This window comes from Borostomias antarcticus (assembly GCF_949987555.1).
Source record: "Borostomias antarcticus genome assembly, chromosome: 26".
Classification (NCBI taxonomy): domain Eukaryota; kingdom Metazoa; phylum Chordata; class Actinopteri; order Stomiiformes; family Stomiidae; genus Borostomias; species Borostomias antarcticus.
The window spans coordinates 9,409,504-9,425,655 of record NC_140259.1 but is presented as its reverse complement, the minus strand read 5'-3'; the positions used below and the strand labels follow the sequence as shown (position 1 = coordinate 9,425,655).

Sequence of the window (16,152 nt, the reverse complement as noted above, 5' to 3'; positions counted from 1 at the left end):
GCCAGCTGTTATATCCAATTACATGAATGCTGTCAACATAATTAATAATGATATTAATAATAATAGTGGTTAACGTTAGTTAGCTGATTTACTTAAGATATTTAGCTAAGTGACATCAGCGGGTAGATCATTATTAGACTATCTTGAGAGTAACTAGCATCACTGCTACAGTGTTAGCTTAGCATGCTAGGCTAGCTAACATTAGAATCCAATACTAGCTAGTGCTAGCTAGGCTAGCATGCTAAGGTTAGTTCTAACGCACTTGTTCCACTATCAAAATTGTGTGCAGCTAAATAATTAATACCAATTATTGCCAATTTTGAGCTTCTTGAACTCACCCTTTGTTCCTAGAATGATGAAAGTTAGCTTGTGGTTGCTTTCGGATTTGCTAGATAAACGACCCTACAAGACGAGGTGTGATTGGCAGAGAGTAATTGACAGGCCTAGAACGGAGCGTCTGATTGGCCCAAACGGACCAGTGAGGGATTGATTGGCCGGCGAATTACAATCCCGGATAAAAGACTAGCGAATGGGATTAACGTGCGTATTTTTATTATACCTGCATGGTTTTTTTACAGATTACGATTGGTTTACTGTCCATAGTGGGATTATCTGAACCATGAGGTTGATGAACATGAACATGAGGTTGATTAATGGGTCGCATTCATTTTTCATACTTACCATATATGTCCACAGCAACAGAAATACATTATTATTTGATAATTATGATTTTCAGAGGCGAAATGTCACTTCAAACCCTTTGTTTGACTGCACATTGATGTTGTAGTTAGGATACATTTTTGTTGACAGTTGCCTGGCAGGAAACCTCATTGTTTCATCATAAGTGACTGATGACGAATCACTGATCATCAGTGACACTAAACTGGCACTAGGGTGTCACTGGCCTACTGTTCATCTTTAACATAAAACATCCATTCAAGTAAAGATTGTGCTTTTATTATACTAAATTGATTCTATAATATACAAACATTCACAATATTTTGTACAATCACTTTGTGCTTCTCAAGTGATTTATAAATGACAACAAGTTTACATAATTTGTAGCTACATATATTTTCCATACAGCATAAAAATAAAGCAATACACAGCTAACACCATCATAAATTCTACCTATAATTTACAAATTCACTTAGCCTATAAAATAATCGATGTGAGGACATATTGACAATATTTTATATAATTCTTAATATAAACAGAAAATACACATGGTGGGAAGTTACTGTCAAAATGTTCTATCTGATACAATTTGGCAGAATATTCTCACTTTTTCTCATCATTACAGTCAATATTAAATAGTTTTTTTTGTTTTTACAATTTTCCAAACCTTTCTATCGCCTCCCATTATGTCTCCTGGCTCATGGCACGATCAACAGATAACACATCTGTTAAAGATTCTGCACATAATGTAACCATTGTACTCTAGTCTGCGTTGTGTTCAGTTCGACCCATGTTAAGGGCTTGCCCAGGGCGGCATTCGAACCCACGTTCAGTTGTGTCAATAAGGGACGTCCCTCTCGGAAGGACTGTCAGTGCTCTTTTGAGGACACTTTCACCAGCTACTCCACGTTTCACTCGGTTACACACACAAATATAAAACCCACAACACATTCAATGTCACACATAACAATAACGTCTTTGCTCTCTAGACACATCTTTGTGAAATAAACACTGTAACCATGACAACTACACAACCACATCACTGAACTCATTAGTCAGCCATGAGGGTCAAAACACCATGAACGTCAATTTCTTATTTTTTTTCAAGGGCAAACTTATGGGCCCCCGACATAAAAACATATTAGTTAGACTTTACATCACTACTCAAGAGGCAGCTGTTCCCTCAATACACACTGGACACAAGGCGTAAACAGCTCTGCGCTTCACAGATTACAGAATGCAGCTAACAAAGCTATCCTTCACCCCTGTAAACTTGCGATGTGAACAGTTGTTGCGTTGCGTGTCTTCTGTGCTTGTCAACAAACACTTTTTCATGTAGAGAGGCAGTGCTGTGCTTATCTGTATACCCTGCTGAACGCGCCCTGTCCCCTCAACCCCGAGCTGAAAGGACAGATACTAGGAGTGAAACGGATATATAGAAGTTAAATACTAGTAGTAGTCTTAGTTATAATAGTGTTAAGTGCTATCTTCCTTAAAGGCTGACTCAGAAGCATGTTTGTGTGGAATTACAAAAGCGTAAGACAGAGCGAAGGAAGAGAATGAGGGGACGGTCGAGGACTGAGAGAAGTATAGCGAGGGCCGATCAGCAGCACTTCTGAGGTAGCTGGGGGGGCTTGTCGGTGAGTCTGGTGGTCTTGGTGCCGGAGGCCATGGGTGTTTCCACGTCCACGCGCTCGGACATCTTCACGCAGATGATGTCGACCAGCCGCTCGAACACCTGCCGCACGTTAATGTTCTCCTTGGCGCTGGCCTCGAAGTACTCGAACCCTGCCGCCCGCACGCAGGGGAACACACACAGGAACACACAATGTTACACACAGGAACACACAGGGTTTGCAGTGCAAACACACACTTCATCCTACATGCGTTATCGTTACATCATCCAGCCCCAGGGGTCGAGTCCTCACAGCCGAGACCTGTCTAGCCGAGAGGTTATCACACGCAAGACGACTTGAGGTTTGCTCACCACCGTGACTCACTGTGTGACATCCATTACCTACAGTTCGCAGCAATGTACTGTAGCCATTCCAACTCGCTATGAGTCCCAAATGAGATAGAGAACCTTGTCCCAATCTAACAGGAAGCAGAACATGGCTGGTTCGGCCATCTTTAGTTGTTTGAAGTTAAATAAATTAATGTCACAATACAGCTCGGACCTGCGGGCTCTGGGATAGCCTTTTCCCCCGGGCTCTGGAACAATGTACACCTATGGCCTGTTGCCTGCCTGCCTGTGACACACACACACACACACACACACACTCAGACTGTGTTGTCTCAGACTGCGCACACACAAACCGCTCTGCGCCCCGCCCTCCCTCCAGGCCCTGCACGACTCCAGGGCGCTGAAACGGGCCAGGAAGATCATGGCCGACCCCTCCCACCCGGGCTATGGCCTCTCCACACCGCCCCCCTCTGGCAGGAGGCTGCCGTTGTGAGACTACAATGGCAATAAACATTCTGATTCTGAAACACACTGTTAGATGCAAACAATCCACACCTACACGTTACACACACCATACTCCACCATACTCTGTCCATACGTAGGTAGATGGAGGGAGGCTCCGCCCCCCCTGTCTCTATGCACTAACAAGCTCCCAGGCTCCGCCCCCCCTGTCTCTATTCACTAACGATCTCCCAGGCTCCGCCCCCCTGTCTCTATGCACTAACGAGCTCCCAGGCTCCGCCCCCCCTGTCTCTATGCACTAACGAGCTCCCAGGCTCCGCCCCCCCTGTCTCTATGCACTAACGAGCTCCCATGCTCCGCCCCCCCATCTCTATGCACTAACGAGCTCCAAGGCTCCGCCCCCCCTGTCTCTATGCACTAACGAGCTCCCATGCTCCGCCCCCCCGTCTCTATGCACTAACGATCTCCCAGGCTCCGCCCCCCCCCGTCTCTATGCACTAACGATCTCCCATGCTCCACCCCCCCTGTCTCTATGCCCTAACGAGCTCCCATGCTCCGCCCCCCTGTCTCTATGCACTAACGAGCTCCTAGGCTCCGCCCCCCCTGTCTCTATGCACTAACGAGCTCCCAGGCTCCGCCCCCCCCGTCTCTATGCACTAACGAGCTCACCTAGCTGCTCGGCCAGGTGTCTGCCCTTCTCCGGCGGCACCACCCGCTCCTCGTCCATGTCACACTTGTTCCCCACCATGATCACCTGGGCGTTGTCCCAGGAGTAGGTTTTAATCTGAGTGGCCCTGGAGACACACACACACACACACACACAGAAATAAATGATTATAATCATATCTATGCAGAAACGGAACTCACAGCAGTTCAAGTGAGGCATGAGTAAAATGAAACATCATCTGAACACGAGTCTAAATCCAGCGGGGGTGTCACGGTCTTCCTCCCCCCTCCTTCACTTCCACTGATCTGACAGGACATGACAGGCCAAAGACAAAAGGACGACCCCCATCTGGTCCTGGTTCAGTCTCCAGGCAGCCATGTCGGAGACCGTACCAGTCCTGCACGGCGTTGAAGGACTCCTCGTTAGTGATGTCGTACATGAGGATGAAGCCCATGGCTCCTCGGTAGTAGGCTGTGGTGATCGTCCTGTACCTCTCCTGCCCTGCTGTATCCTAGAGACATGAACACACACACACACACACACACACACACACACACACACACACAGTGTTAAAGTGAAGTGTGTTAGTGTTAGCGTGTGTACAATATATGTAGTTTAGAAAATGATGTTGCTATGTGGAAATGTCTACGAGAAGAGGTCTGATATGAGCTCTGCTAGCAGTGGTACAGGACAGGACAGTACTAGTACAGTATCACCTTGTCAATACAGTAACACATGGTGCATTGTACTGTACCTGTTATGCTCTTACTGAAATGTGAGAATACAACATATGACATTAGGACATTCAAAACCATTATTGACAAAGTAATACGTTCCCTCATAAACACATTCATAGAAACTATACAAAACCATCCTCCTTCTGGGTAGTGGGATGACAGGAAGAGTGTTTACTGGCAATGTGTGTGTGTGTGTGTGTGTGTGTGTGTAGGTATGGCAGTGAGTATTGTTTTTAGAGGATGATCAAGGAAATCCTGTAATTTGTATAATGACAATAACGCTTTTGAACTTGAACTTGAAGTTGAATGACATCACATTGCAGTCATGCGGGGCCAGGACAGAGAAGAGCCGTGACCGTGTCGATCGACCGCAGGGGCCTCGGAGTGACGGGGCAATCAATCACCCGTGGTATCAGAGCGTAGTGGTCGGGAGGGGGTGTAGGGTTTGACCATGGCCTGGAGGTAGGAGGGGGCTGTTCCTTTCACTGCCCTGGTAGGCTAGAACCAGAGTTTTAAACTGGATGCGAGCCGCTACAGGGAGCCAGTGTAGAGAACGGAGAAGGGAGGTTGTGTGGAAGAACCTTGGCAAAACGATCTGCAAAGTACCAGGAGAAACACATCATCAAGATCCACACCTCTCTCACCTCGCCCGACGGCATGTGTTGACGGCGCGACTTCACACCGACATTCAAAACGGGAACGTCTGCGGCTCCATTTCAACACATCAGTTTCCCTCCTATCTGTACCAGCCATCTAAACCGCAACTGGACTTTCAACCATCAGCATTTTATTGTGGGTTTCCCCATGGTAGCTTAGCATCATTCTAATGTAACCGTTACCTCAGACTGAGGCTGGCTGAGGGTGTTGTACTGTATTTCTATATTTAGAAGTGCAATATTCATATTAGCACTGATGATGATGTGTTGCTGTTCAGCTGCTTCTGTGTTCATTCATTTGGAAAATGCTCCCAGGCAGAGAACAGGACGGTGAAGCACTTTGTCTTTGCCCAATTACCAACAGGCGAAGGATTTTACATCCGACCCACCGCTAACCCTAACCCCACCCCTAACCCTAATCCCACCCCTAATCCTAACCCTAACCCCACCCCTAACCCTAACCCCACCCCTAACCCTAATCCCACCCCTAATCCTAACCCCAACCCCACCCCTAATCCTAACCCCACCTCCAAACCTAACCCCACCCCTAACCACAACCCCACTCCTAATCCTAACCCCACCCCTAGCCCCACCCCCACCCCTAATCCTAACCCCACCCCTAACCTCACCCCCACCTCTAATCCTAACCCCACCCCCAACCCTAACCCCACCCCTAATCCTAACCCCACCCCTAATCCTAACCCCACCTCCAAACCTTACCCCACCACCACCCCTAATCTTAACCCCACCCCTAACCCCAGCCCCACCCCTAATCCTAACCCCACCTCCAAACCTTACCCCACCACCACCCCTAATCCTAACCCCACCCCTAACCCCACCCCTAACCCCACCCCTAACCCCAGCCCCACCCCTAATCCTAACCCCACCCCCAACCCTAACCCCAACCCCACCCCTAATCCTAACCCCACCCCCAACCCTAACCCCAACCCCACCCCTAATCCTAACCCCACCCCTAACCCCAGCCCCACCCCTAATCCTAACCCCACCCCTAACCCCACCCCCACCCCTAATCCTAACCCCACCCCTAACCCCAACCCCACCCCTAATCCTAAAAAGAGATGAACTTGTGAGTTCTGGAAGTAGTAGTACACTCACTTTTCTTATGCTGAATGCAATTATTGTAAGTCTCTTTGGATAAAAGCGTCAGGCCGTCAGCTGAATGACTGTAATGTAAGGAGGCATTAGGTTGGTCGCCATTAAACCACAGTTAGAACGTCACCTCAAAGCTTCCTTAATGATCAGCAATTTGGGATCCGGAATAATCTCGGCTATTACCAGCCTCATTGTTATTGCTTCCAACAGCCATCAAAAGCTCCACAGCTGTTTTTGAGTGCGGGTCTGTGTGTGTGTGTGTGTGTGTGTGTGTGTGTGTGTGTGTGTGTGTGACTCCGTGTGTTTGTGTTGTGTATATTTATACCTCCATCATGTATTCAGACAGGATCAATAGGCCCTGATTGCCAGTCTCTAATATCACAAATTGCAATTATCTCTGGCAGTTCTGCCTCCTCCACCTTCTCGCCCCCGGGGGGCGCTCTCTGCCTCCTCTACCCCCTCTACCTCGTCCTCCCGGGGGGGTCGCGCTCTGACACCTCTGCCTCCTCGCCCCAGGGGGCCTCTTTAATTGCCCCTGAGGACATCGCAGTTTGGGAGTGTGGCGTGGAGAACTGCTGCCATGACAACCATCACTGCTGAAGAGGCTCGCCAGAAGCTTCTGTCCCCCCCCCCCCGCCCCCCCCCCGCCGCCCCCCCCCCGACTGAAGAAGCTCTTGGAATCTGAGATTACTGAGATTCAAAAGAGAGGAGGATATCAGTTTAATTTTGCTTCGGTTTCTGTATGTGTGTGAGCTGCATGCATCTGTGTGTGTGTGTGTGTGTGTGTATGCGTGTGTACAGTACATTGGTGTGAGTGTGTGTGAGCTGCATGCATCTGTGTGTGTGTGTGTGTATATGTGTATGCGTGTGTACAGTACATTGGTGTGAGTGTGTGTGTGCATACTTATGCATGTGTGTGTGTGTGTGTGTGTGTGTGTGTGTGTGTGTGTGTGCATGCATGCGTGTGTACAGTACATAAGTGTGAGCGTGTGTGCTTATGCATGTGTGTGTGCGCTTGTTTATGCATGTGTGTGTGTGCGCTTGTTTATGCATGTGTGTGTGTGCGCTTGTTTATGCATGTGTGTGTGTGTGTGTGTGTGTGTGTGTGTGTGTGTGTGTGTGTGCGCGCGTGTGAAATATGGTTGTCTGACCAAACAGATCTCAGATCAGGCCTGAATGTGCATGATTCTAATGCATGCTCATACTGTATATGATGGCTCATACTGTACGGTGAGAACACACTCCCAGTGCTTGCATGGCCATATACAGTACAGTGTGATCATGACGACGCAGCTGCTGCACTCGCTGAGCACACACACATGCATAAGCACACACGCTCACACTTATGTACTGTACACACACATGCATGCATGCACACACACACACACACACACACACACACACACACACACACACAAACATGCATAAGTAAGCCAGGGTCAACTGAAAACAGTTGAACAACAAGCATCATAGATTAGATAGATAGAGAGATAGATAGAGAGATAGATAGATAGATAGATAGATAGATAGATAGATAGATAGATAGATAGATAGATAGATAGATAGATAGATAGATAGATAGATAGATAGATAGATAGATAGATAGATAGATAGATAGATAGATAAAGGATTCACATCATCTGTGACTGTAAATGGTGGAAGAGTGAGACCAGTCCTAACTTACATGTAGTCAGGGTGGATGAATCACATGTAGTCAGGGTGGATGAATCACATGTAGTCAGGGTGGTTGAATCACATGTAGTCAGGGTGGATGAATCACATGTAGTCAGGGTGGATGAATCACATGTAGTCAGGGTGGATGAATCACATGTAGTCAGGGTGGATGAATCACATGTAGTCAGGGTGGATGAATCACATGTGATTCATGTGATGGGCCCCCTGGTGTGATGGGCCCCCTGGTGTGATGGGCCCCCTGGTGTGATGGGCCCCTGGTGTGATGGGCCCCCTGGTGTGATGGGGCCCCAGGTGTGATGGGCCCCCTGGTGTGATGGGCCCCTGGTGTGATGGGCCCCCTGGTGTGATGGGCCCCCTGGTGTGATGGGCCCCCTGGTGTGATGGGCCCCCAGGTGTGATGGGCCCCTGGTGTGATGGGGCCCCTGGTGTGATGGGCCCCCTGGTGTGATGGCCCCCTGGTGTGATGGCCCCCTGGTGTGATGGCCCCCTGGTGTGATGGGGCCCCTGGTGTGATGGCCCCCTGGTGTGATGCACACACTCGACCATGACAGAGGAAGGGGGGCAGCACTCACCCAGATCTGCAGCTTGACCCTCTTGTCGTTCCTGTAGATGGTCTTGACCTTGAAGTCGATGCCCACCGTGCTCACGAACGAATTGCTGAAGGAGTCGTCGGCGTAGCGGAACAGGAAGCTGGTCTTTCCCACGCTGCTGTTGCCGATGATGAGGAGCTTGAACATGTAGTCGAAGTTCTGGTCGGAGCCGTCTCTCTGTCCGAAGCGCTGGTCAGCTTTCGCCATCTGGGGACCGGGTGTAGAGAGGTGGTGGAGAGATGAGTCAGAGGGCTTGAGAGAATATGAACATTCATCTCGTGTTCATCGCAATACTGGTCCGGGCTCTGGCAACGTACCCTAACCCGGGTAGAGATGTGGTAGAAAGGCAGATAACCAGATTAATTAAGATGTTTCTAATGTCTGTAATGTGTTGATGCTATTTATGGGTTTGGGGGGCGTCTCCTAATCAAAATGACTGTTGGTTCATAGACTGCAAAACCCAGTCAGAGTACAACCATGTCTAAGCATTAGGAAAACTACTGATATGCTGTAGGCTATTCAACTCACGAATAACTGGTTGCTTTCGTTGTCTAGTCCTAGAATACACATTTGACACATATCTAAGTCAACAGATATGGGTTTAACTGATGCGATGTAGGCTGGTCGTGAAATTAATTGATGCAAAGCTATTTTTCAATATGAAATGGGTTTGCGTCGATGCAAATGATCAAAGCAAACAGGTTTGCAACCCTTCCCCTTATTATCATAGCAAACATTGCAAGTGTGCTTCATCAAAATGCGTTTTCAAGGCTGGTTGTTCAGAATAGGTACTGCGGCCACGCAAGAACACCATGATAATGGTTTATTACCGTGGTTATGCGGAGATACAGGTGTAATAATTTAATTGCGCAACACAGGCGCGTCTCGTTACCGTGCGTATTGATGGATAGTCAATGTAAACCGCTTATTACAAAGGGAATACAAGACGTAAATGTGACGCTTACCTCTGTCCTGTCTTGTACACTTCGCCGGTTTAGCAGATGGAATATATATATATATATATATATATATATACTGTCTACCTGGTGAAGAACTCGCTACGAGGTTTCTGGATATGCGCCCGTCTGTTCTCCGGTCATAAACGTTGCTATTATAGCCTATACTATTAAGTTGCCTATCCAAATAGAACACAAATGTTAATCGTAAATTAATCGAGTTAAAAATGAAAAGGAGATTAATTGCTGTTCTCAGTGCACAGCTCACGGCATCCGACTGACACCCCGCAGTCAGGGAGGAGCGTACCGAGGTGTCTGCTACCTCCTCCCACCGAGAAAGCACCTAAAAATAACAACTACGCTATGAATGAACCCATTTGGTAACCAGACGATGTTCCTGCAGAGACGGGGCCTGGATACCCGGGGCCACAGCGGAATCATCCTTTTATCATCCATGACTCATGAGAGTCAGTCAGCTAATCCCCTTCTCAAATTAATGCAATATGTATATATGCATTATAATATATATATACAGCCTATGTTATAAACACATTGACAGTATTGCTGTAGTCTCCAGGGGTGAATTACATCTTTTGATCACAATGATTGAGCAGAGAACACTGCACCAGCAAACCATGAAAATGTGCATAAATTCAGTTATTCTAGAACATTTCGCCAAACTGAACGTTACATTTAATCTCGTTTTTACACAGGTCTACATGTCACACGAAACGGGTTAAGTCTTATCAGACTCACTCTCATAATAAACTAGGTTACAAAATGCAAATGACACATGACCTTCCATCAACTCTGTATTACATATCCATAGTCACCAACATGTATACAATCTCCTTGTACAGCCAGCCAATTTGAATATGGTACAATTATTTTACAGAGAATAATTATGGGATGTAGCCAGTCTGAGACCACCGCTGGTTCAGAGTTCTGACCGCACCAAGTCCTCAGAGTGACCAGTGGCAAAGTTCATGATGAACATAAAAACAAGAAAGCACACCCTCAATAAAACTAAATACATGTTGTAGTTCATTCATTCATTATTTGTGCCAAATCATTTAGCTGAAGTACAGTATGATGACGTTGAGCGCGGGATGACATGCTTCCCAACACACACGTGGTTTCCACGGGGATGGTAACAGCATTCCTGAGCGATTCCTTATGCCGCGGTACATCTTGAGTACAACACGGTATATCTGTGTAGAATGTCACAGTCCAGCCTCTGTTCTAGGTTTGACCCGGCGTGACCCTGTGACCGATGCCGCTCTGCTCCAACTCAGCGATCACCATCATGTGTTTAAAGTCTGCCGGCTTGTGGTTGAAGGTCTCCACCAATCGGAAGGTCTCCTGTCGCTGGGTTCCGTAGAACAGTTGGACCTGATTGGCCAGACACTGGGCTTGATGTACAGTCTGGAGAAAAGAGGGGGGACACTTTTTTTTTTTTTACTGGATTAAATTAGAAGACAGGACAACTTTTATTACAAATAAAGACAAATATAAACACCACAGTAAACAATAAGCAGTGACATGAGCGGCTTCACTCATCTAGCATCACACAACCATCCACTAACTACCCCAACCATCCACTAACTACCCCAGCTAGCCTATCACACACCCATCCACTAACTACCCCAGCTAGCCTATCACAACCATCCACTAACTACCCCAGCTAGCCTATCACACACCCATCCACTAACTACCCCAGCTAGCCTATCACACACCCATCCACTAACTACCCCAGCTAGCCTATCACACAACCATCCACTAACTACCCCAGCTAGCCTATCACACACCCATCCACTAACTACCCCAGCTAGCCTATCACAACCATCCACTAACTACCCCAGCTAGCCTATCACAACCATCCACTAACTACCCCAGCTAGCCTATCACACAACCATCCACTAACTACCCCAGCTAGCCTATCACACAACCATCCACTAACTACCCCAGCTAGCCTATCACAACCATCCACTAACTACCCCAACCATCCACTAACTACCCCAGCTAGCCTATCACAACCATCCACTAACTACCCCAGCCATCCACTAACTACCCCAGCTAGCCTATCACACACAACCATCCACTAACTACCCCAGCTAGCCTATCACACACAACCATCCACTAACTACCCCAGCTAGCCTATCACACACAACCATCCACTAACTACCCCAGCTAGCCTCACTAACTACCCCAGCTAGCCTATCACACAACCATCCACTAACTACCCCAGCATGAGAGCAGATGTAGAGAAAGACAGAATGGAAGAGAGAGAAAGACAGAACTGACTTACCATGAACTTGGGGTCCATCTCAGCGGTCATGAGCACCACACCCTTGTCTTCCTGAAGGTCGGAGTAGTGATAGAGGATCAGCTGACTGGGAGCATCTTGTCCCCTGGTCTGAGGAGGGGGAACCCACAGTTACCCTCAACACCAACCATCACAACAGAGGTGACACATTAACACCCACAGCATTAATAACACCCATTAACACTCGATGTATTACGACTGGGAACATGGAGGGGTCAGGGAAGAATTTTTTACAGCTCACTTATCTGACCCCCGGGTGATTACTGTTTTTTTGCTTCCCTCTGGAATATGTAGGGGTGGGACGTCTGCCCTCCTCCCTTGTTCTCTGTGAAGCGCATTGTGTTGCCTCTGGGTATGAAATGCGCCATACAAATAAAGCTTTGATTGATTGATTGATTGATTGAATATAAGGACTACCTGGATGTTGATGAGTGAGGTGAAGTGGAGCTGCTGTCCAGCCCACTGACCCATGAAGAACTCGTAGCCTTCCTGCTGGGGCAGAGCGTACAGGAACTGGCAAGAGGGGATCTTAGTTACACACTTCATCTGAACAACAATCCCCTTCATCCAGATAGCAAGTGGATGTGTAATGATTCTGGGCCATATATGGGCCGGAACTAAGCCACAAGGGCCAGATCTGGCCTGTATATGGCCCAGATCTGCTTGCTATCCGGGGATCCGTTTAATGATTCATTTTATAAGGTTGTTGCTTACAAATATGTCGTGAAAACTGATGAAAATATTTAGCTACAGAATTCACTACGAACCTCAGCTAACCTCGGGAGGAAAACATTATTTCACTGCTAGAAACTAAAAGGTGGGGTTCTGTCATATCTATAGACTTATTCTGACAGTCATCATTAGCTCTGGGTAAGGAGGCATCGTGGTACAACAGCGCCACCCAATGGCCATTTCTGATATAAATGAATGTCCTTGGCAAGCAAATAAAAAGGGATTTTCATACTGAAGATCGAAGCTTACCATGGGGCACGACTTGGCTCTGTTCAACATCACCTCAAAAATCGGTCCCTAAAGTCACGTAAAGACACATTTTTGATCTGAATTGTTGTTTGGTTAAATTCATTGGCATACACAGCTTTGATATCAAAATCATTCTCGGGGCGCTTTTCACTGATCATACTTACAGGAATGACAGCGCTAACCGTGTCCTGGGTGGCATGGAACGTCATCCAGAGCTGAGGACAACGAGACAGTGCTTTGACCCACTTGTGTCATATGTCACAGAAAATAATGCAACTCTTTCATCTCAAATCTGCTGTAAACACGATGCACACTTAGATTCAGATTTTGAGATTGAGGTTTTAGTGTCTCATGTATAAGGTATATTATAAGGTATATTATAAGGTACAGTATAAGGTACAGTATAAGGTACAATATACAATACACAGTGAAAAGCTGCTGTCGGCTCTGTGATGTGCTCTAAAAGATTAGAAATAATTACAACTACACTCACCTCGCCAATCTCTTTTCCTGATTTCTCCTGGATCAGATCCAGATTGAGGATGGATCCGAGGGTCTGAAAACAAACACATGGGAACCATAACGTCTTGAAGTAAATTCAGTTGGTGCGCTGTGTGCAATTCCCCCTCCAGTGATCAATCAAGCACCTACTGCTAGTACCATCCCTGTACTGGCTTGTTCACGGAGCTAAGATTGATGGCTTGGTTGGACCACTTTGGAAAGTTGATGTGGTAGAAGGTGAAACTTTACCTTGTCTTTAGTGAATCCACCAGAGCCAGTTTCTTGCTTGTCACGATTTTCAAACTGCAAATAAAATAATCATGCCAAGGCTCATTTCACTTCAAAGTCATACTATAGCAAGAAGGCTCTCAAAATACATGTTTGCAATCACAGGGGGGCACGCCAACACTGCTGCCCCAGACAATCACTGCTGGAGATGTAGGTTGTGAAAGTGATGCACTGCTCAAAGTGCAGACTGAAGTCTAGCCTTAATAAACAACATCCAAATAACTCTCTACCTGCTGCTCCATGACCTTAATGAACTCTGCCTGTCTGGAGTGTCCCAGCGGTTCCCTTCCGACTTCATCTCGTTTTTCTAGTCGTGCGTAAAACTCCTGCGGTTTCGCACTGAAAATGAAAAGGCAAATGTCACCATTATAAATCACACCAAATGACAGTATGCTATTAACATGGAGCCTATATTTGATGATTTGATTTTCTTTGCTCACCTACGCAGCTTCCGGATCTTTTCCTGATATTTATTGTAATATGGATTCTCCTCCAGATCTGGTTCTGGTTCTTTCTTAACTGAGAATACTCTAAACTGGGACGGAACCAGGCCTGGGATGAACGGCCTGATCCCCGTTGCCCTGATCGCTAACCTCCCACGGTACCACCATGACATCTGGACCAAGGCCGCAGACATCTTTCCATCGCTCTTGTCGCACATTTATAATGTTCCGGGTAGAAAAAGAAACGCGTTAAAGGTTCCGAGCACATCCTTTGACGCGAGTAGCCTGCCTCATGGAGATGTAGGCATAGACATAATTATGTCTATGGGTATAGGTATACCTCCGTTGAGTTTGAGTGCGTTTTCACCAGCAGGGGTGCCCAATACGTCGATGTTATGTTATGTTATTTTTATTTATAATGCGCCCCCCAACCAACTGTTACATCAGCCCGGGGCGCAGCCCGGGTACAAAAAGAGACAAACAAAAACAAAGGACTGCAGAGACACAAAATGAAACTACATTTAAGACACAAGACAAGGACATAAATTATAGATCGTCTGTGACAAAGAGGTGAGTTTTAAGCTGTGCTCTAAAAGAGTCCAGGGTGGTGGCGGACTGGGGCTTGAACCCCTAACCTTCCACATGGGAATCAGACATTTTATCCACTACACTACCGAGGAACTTGAAAGTGCATGATGTCACAGTGTATTTATTTTGGTGTGCTGAGACCACTGCCTCTTGTGGTGGCAACATAGAAATGCAGGTCAACAACGGGATGGAGGGAGGGAGGGAGGGAGGGAGGGAGGGAGGGAGGGAGGGAGGGAGGGAGGGAGGGAGGGAGGGAGGGAGGGAGGGACAACCAGACAAATGCTATCTACTGTACAGTATGGTGCGCTGGCTTACAGCCACGCAGAAAAAAGCAATGGAAGAGGGTTACAGTTAAAGGATTTATTGAATACATACACATTGAAAAGTACACTATTCATTAAAATATGACATTGAAAAAGTACCCTTGAGGTGACTTTTTAAAAATAACTTCAATTATATATTTTCAAGGGCACCAAATTATAAAGTCAATTTGTAACAAACAAACTGTTAATCCCATGAATGTTCATAAATCATTGGTTTCGCCTCCTTTCTCATGAGAAGGCTTGATCATTGGTTGAAGTTGTGTCTATAGTCTGTGTGAATGTCTCCAAACCCCAGGGCCTCGGGTCCAGGCCTGGTCGGCTGGTCCCCTGGGGGCAGGAGGGCTGACCATCCCCCAGGGGCAGAAAAAAATCTTCACGGCACAGCTGGAGGCGTGAGGAAGAAGACACACACTACGCACGTCCGTCTCGAGGCTGAAGAACCAGAGAAGGAGGTCGCGGAAGAAGCCCGGAGGAGGAAGATGAGGAAGGCGAGGAGCTCCTCGAAGGAGAGGATGGTCTGGTTCTCTGTTGAAAGGGGGGGTTAGGTTAGGGTTTAGGGATTCTCTTAAGCATGGATTCAGTATTAGATCACTTGTCTCTGGATGTCTTTTTTGTTGTGGTGTTTTGTTGTCTGGGAGTCAAGCTGCTATATTTTGATGAACCTGGTTTTATCGGGTTTGTTTTTTTCTCTGTTGGCTCTTGTAGCTTCGGGGTCCCTCTTCAAAATACAGTGCCTGATGATATCCCTCCAGCATTTTCAGATATATTAACCACTTTATGCCCAAAATCTCCGAAAAATTGAGATTTAAGAGATTCCGTGCAAAATGAATGAAATTTGCAATGTTTACTCGACCGACAACGACCAAAACAAACGACGTTACCTTCACGCTATCAACCGTCCACATAGCAGAGCCCACCCACGGCTACCCGAGTGTCTTGGAGACATTTCCACGGCCGGTCTCTCTCAGCGGGAGTGGTGAGGGTTATTTCTCGCGAGCGCTGGTGCTACTGTTAAGTGGACACCTGCTGGGGGTCGGGGGGACCGAGGATGAAGAGGGGTCCGTGTCCGGAGATCTTCAGAACCTGCTCACCGGTCCAGCCGGGGTGAGGGGGAGGGTCAGGGATGAACACGACCCGCGAGCCCTGGACACACTGGGACACACACACGCACATGCGCACACACAC

At 47.2% G+C, this 16,152-nt stretch overlaps 2 protein-coding genes across 2 annotated transcripts; both read right to left on the bottom strand.

The window, feature by feature from the left end:
• Positions 1–2,281: 2,281 nt before the first annotated feature.
• On the bottom strand, positions 2,282–8,768 carry rab3b (RAB3B, member RAS oncogene family; the record flags this gene model as incomplete). The annotated part of the gene is made up of 4 exons (XM_084459010.1): positions 2,282–2,466; positions 3,773–3,897; positions 4,163–4,281; positions 8,544–8,768. The coding sequence occupies 4 exons, from the start codon at positions 8,766–8,768 to the stop codon at positions 2,282–2,284; spliced, it is 654 nt and encodes a 217-aa protein (XP_084315136.1).
• Positions 8,769–10,233: 1,465 nt separating this feature from the next.
• Positions 10,234–14,274, bottom strand: atpaf1 (ATP synthase mitochondrial F1 complex assembly factor 1; the record flags this gene model as incomplete). The annotated part of the gene is made up of 9 exons (XM_084459233.1): positions 10,234–10,942; positions 11,826–11,933; positions 12,261–12,356; positions 12,825–12,872; positions 12,989–13,039; positions 13,318–13,380; positions 13,575–13,628; positions 13,844–13,952; positions 14,054–14,274. 9 exons carry the CDS (start codon positions 14,272–14,274, stop codon positions 10,760–10,762), a joined length of 933 nt encoding a protein of 310 aa, XP_084315359.1. The 3' UTR covers positions 10,234–10,759.
• Between the last annotated feature and the right edge of the window lie 1,878 nt (positions 14,275–16,152).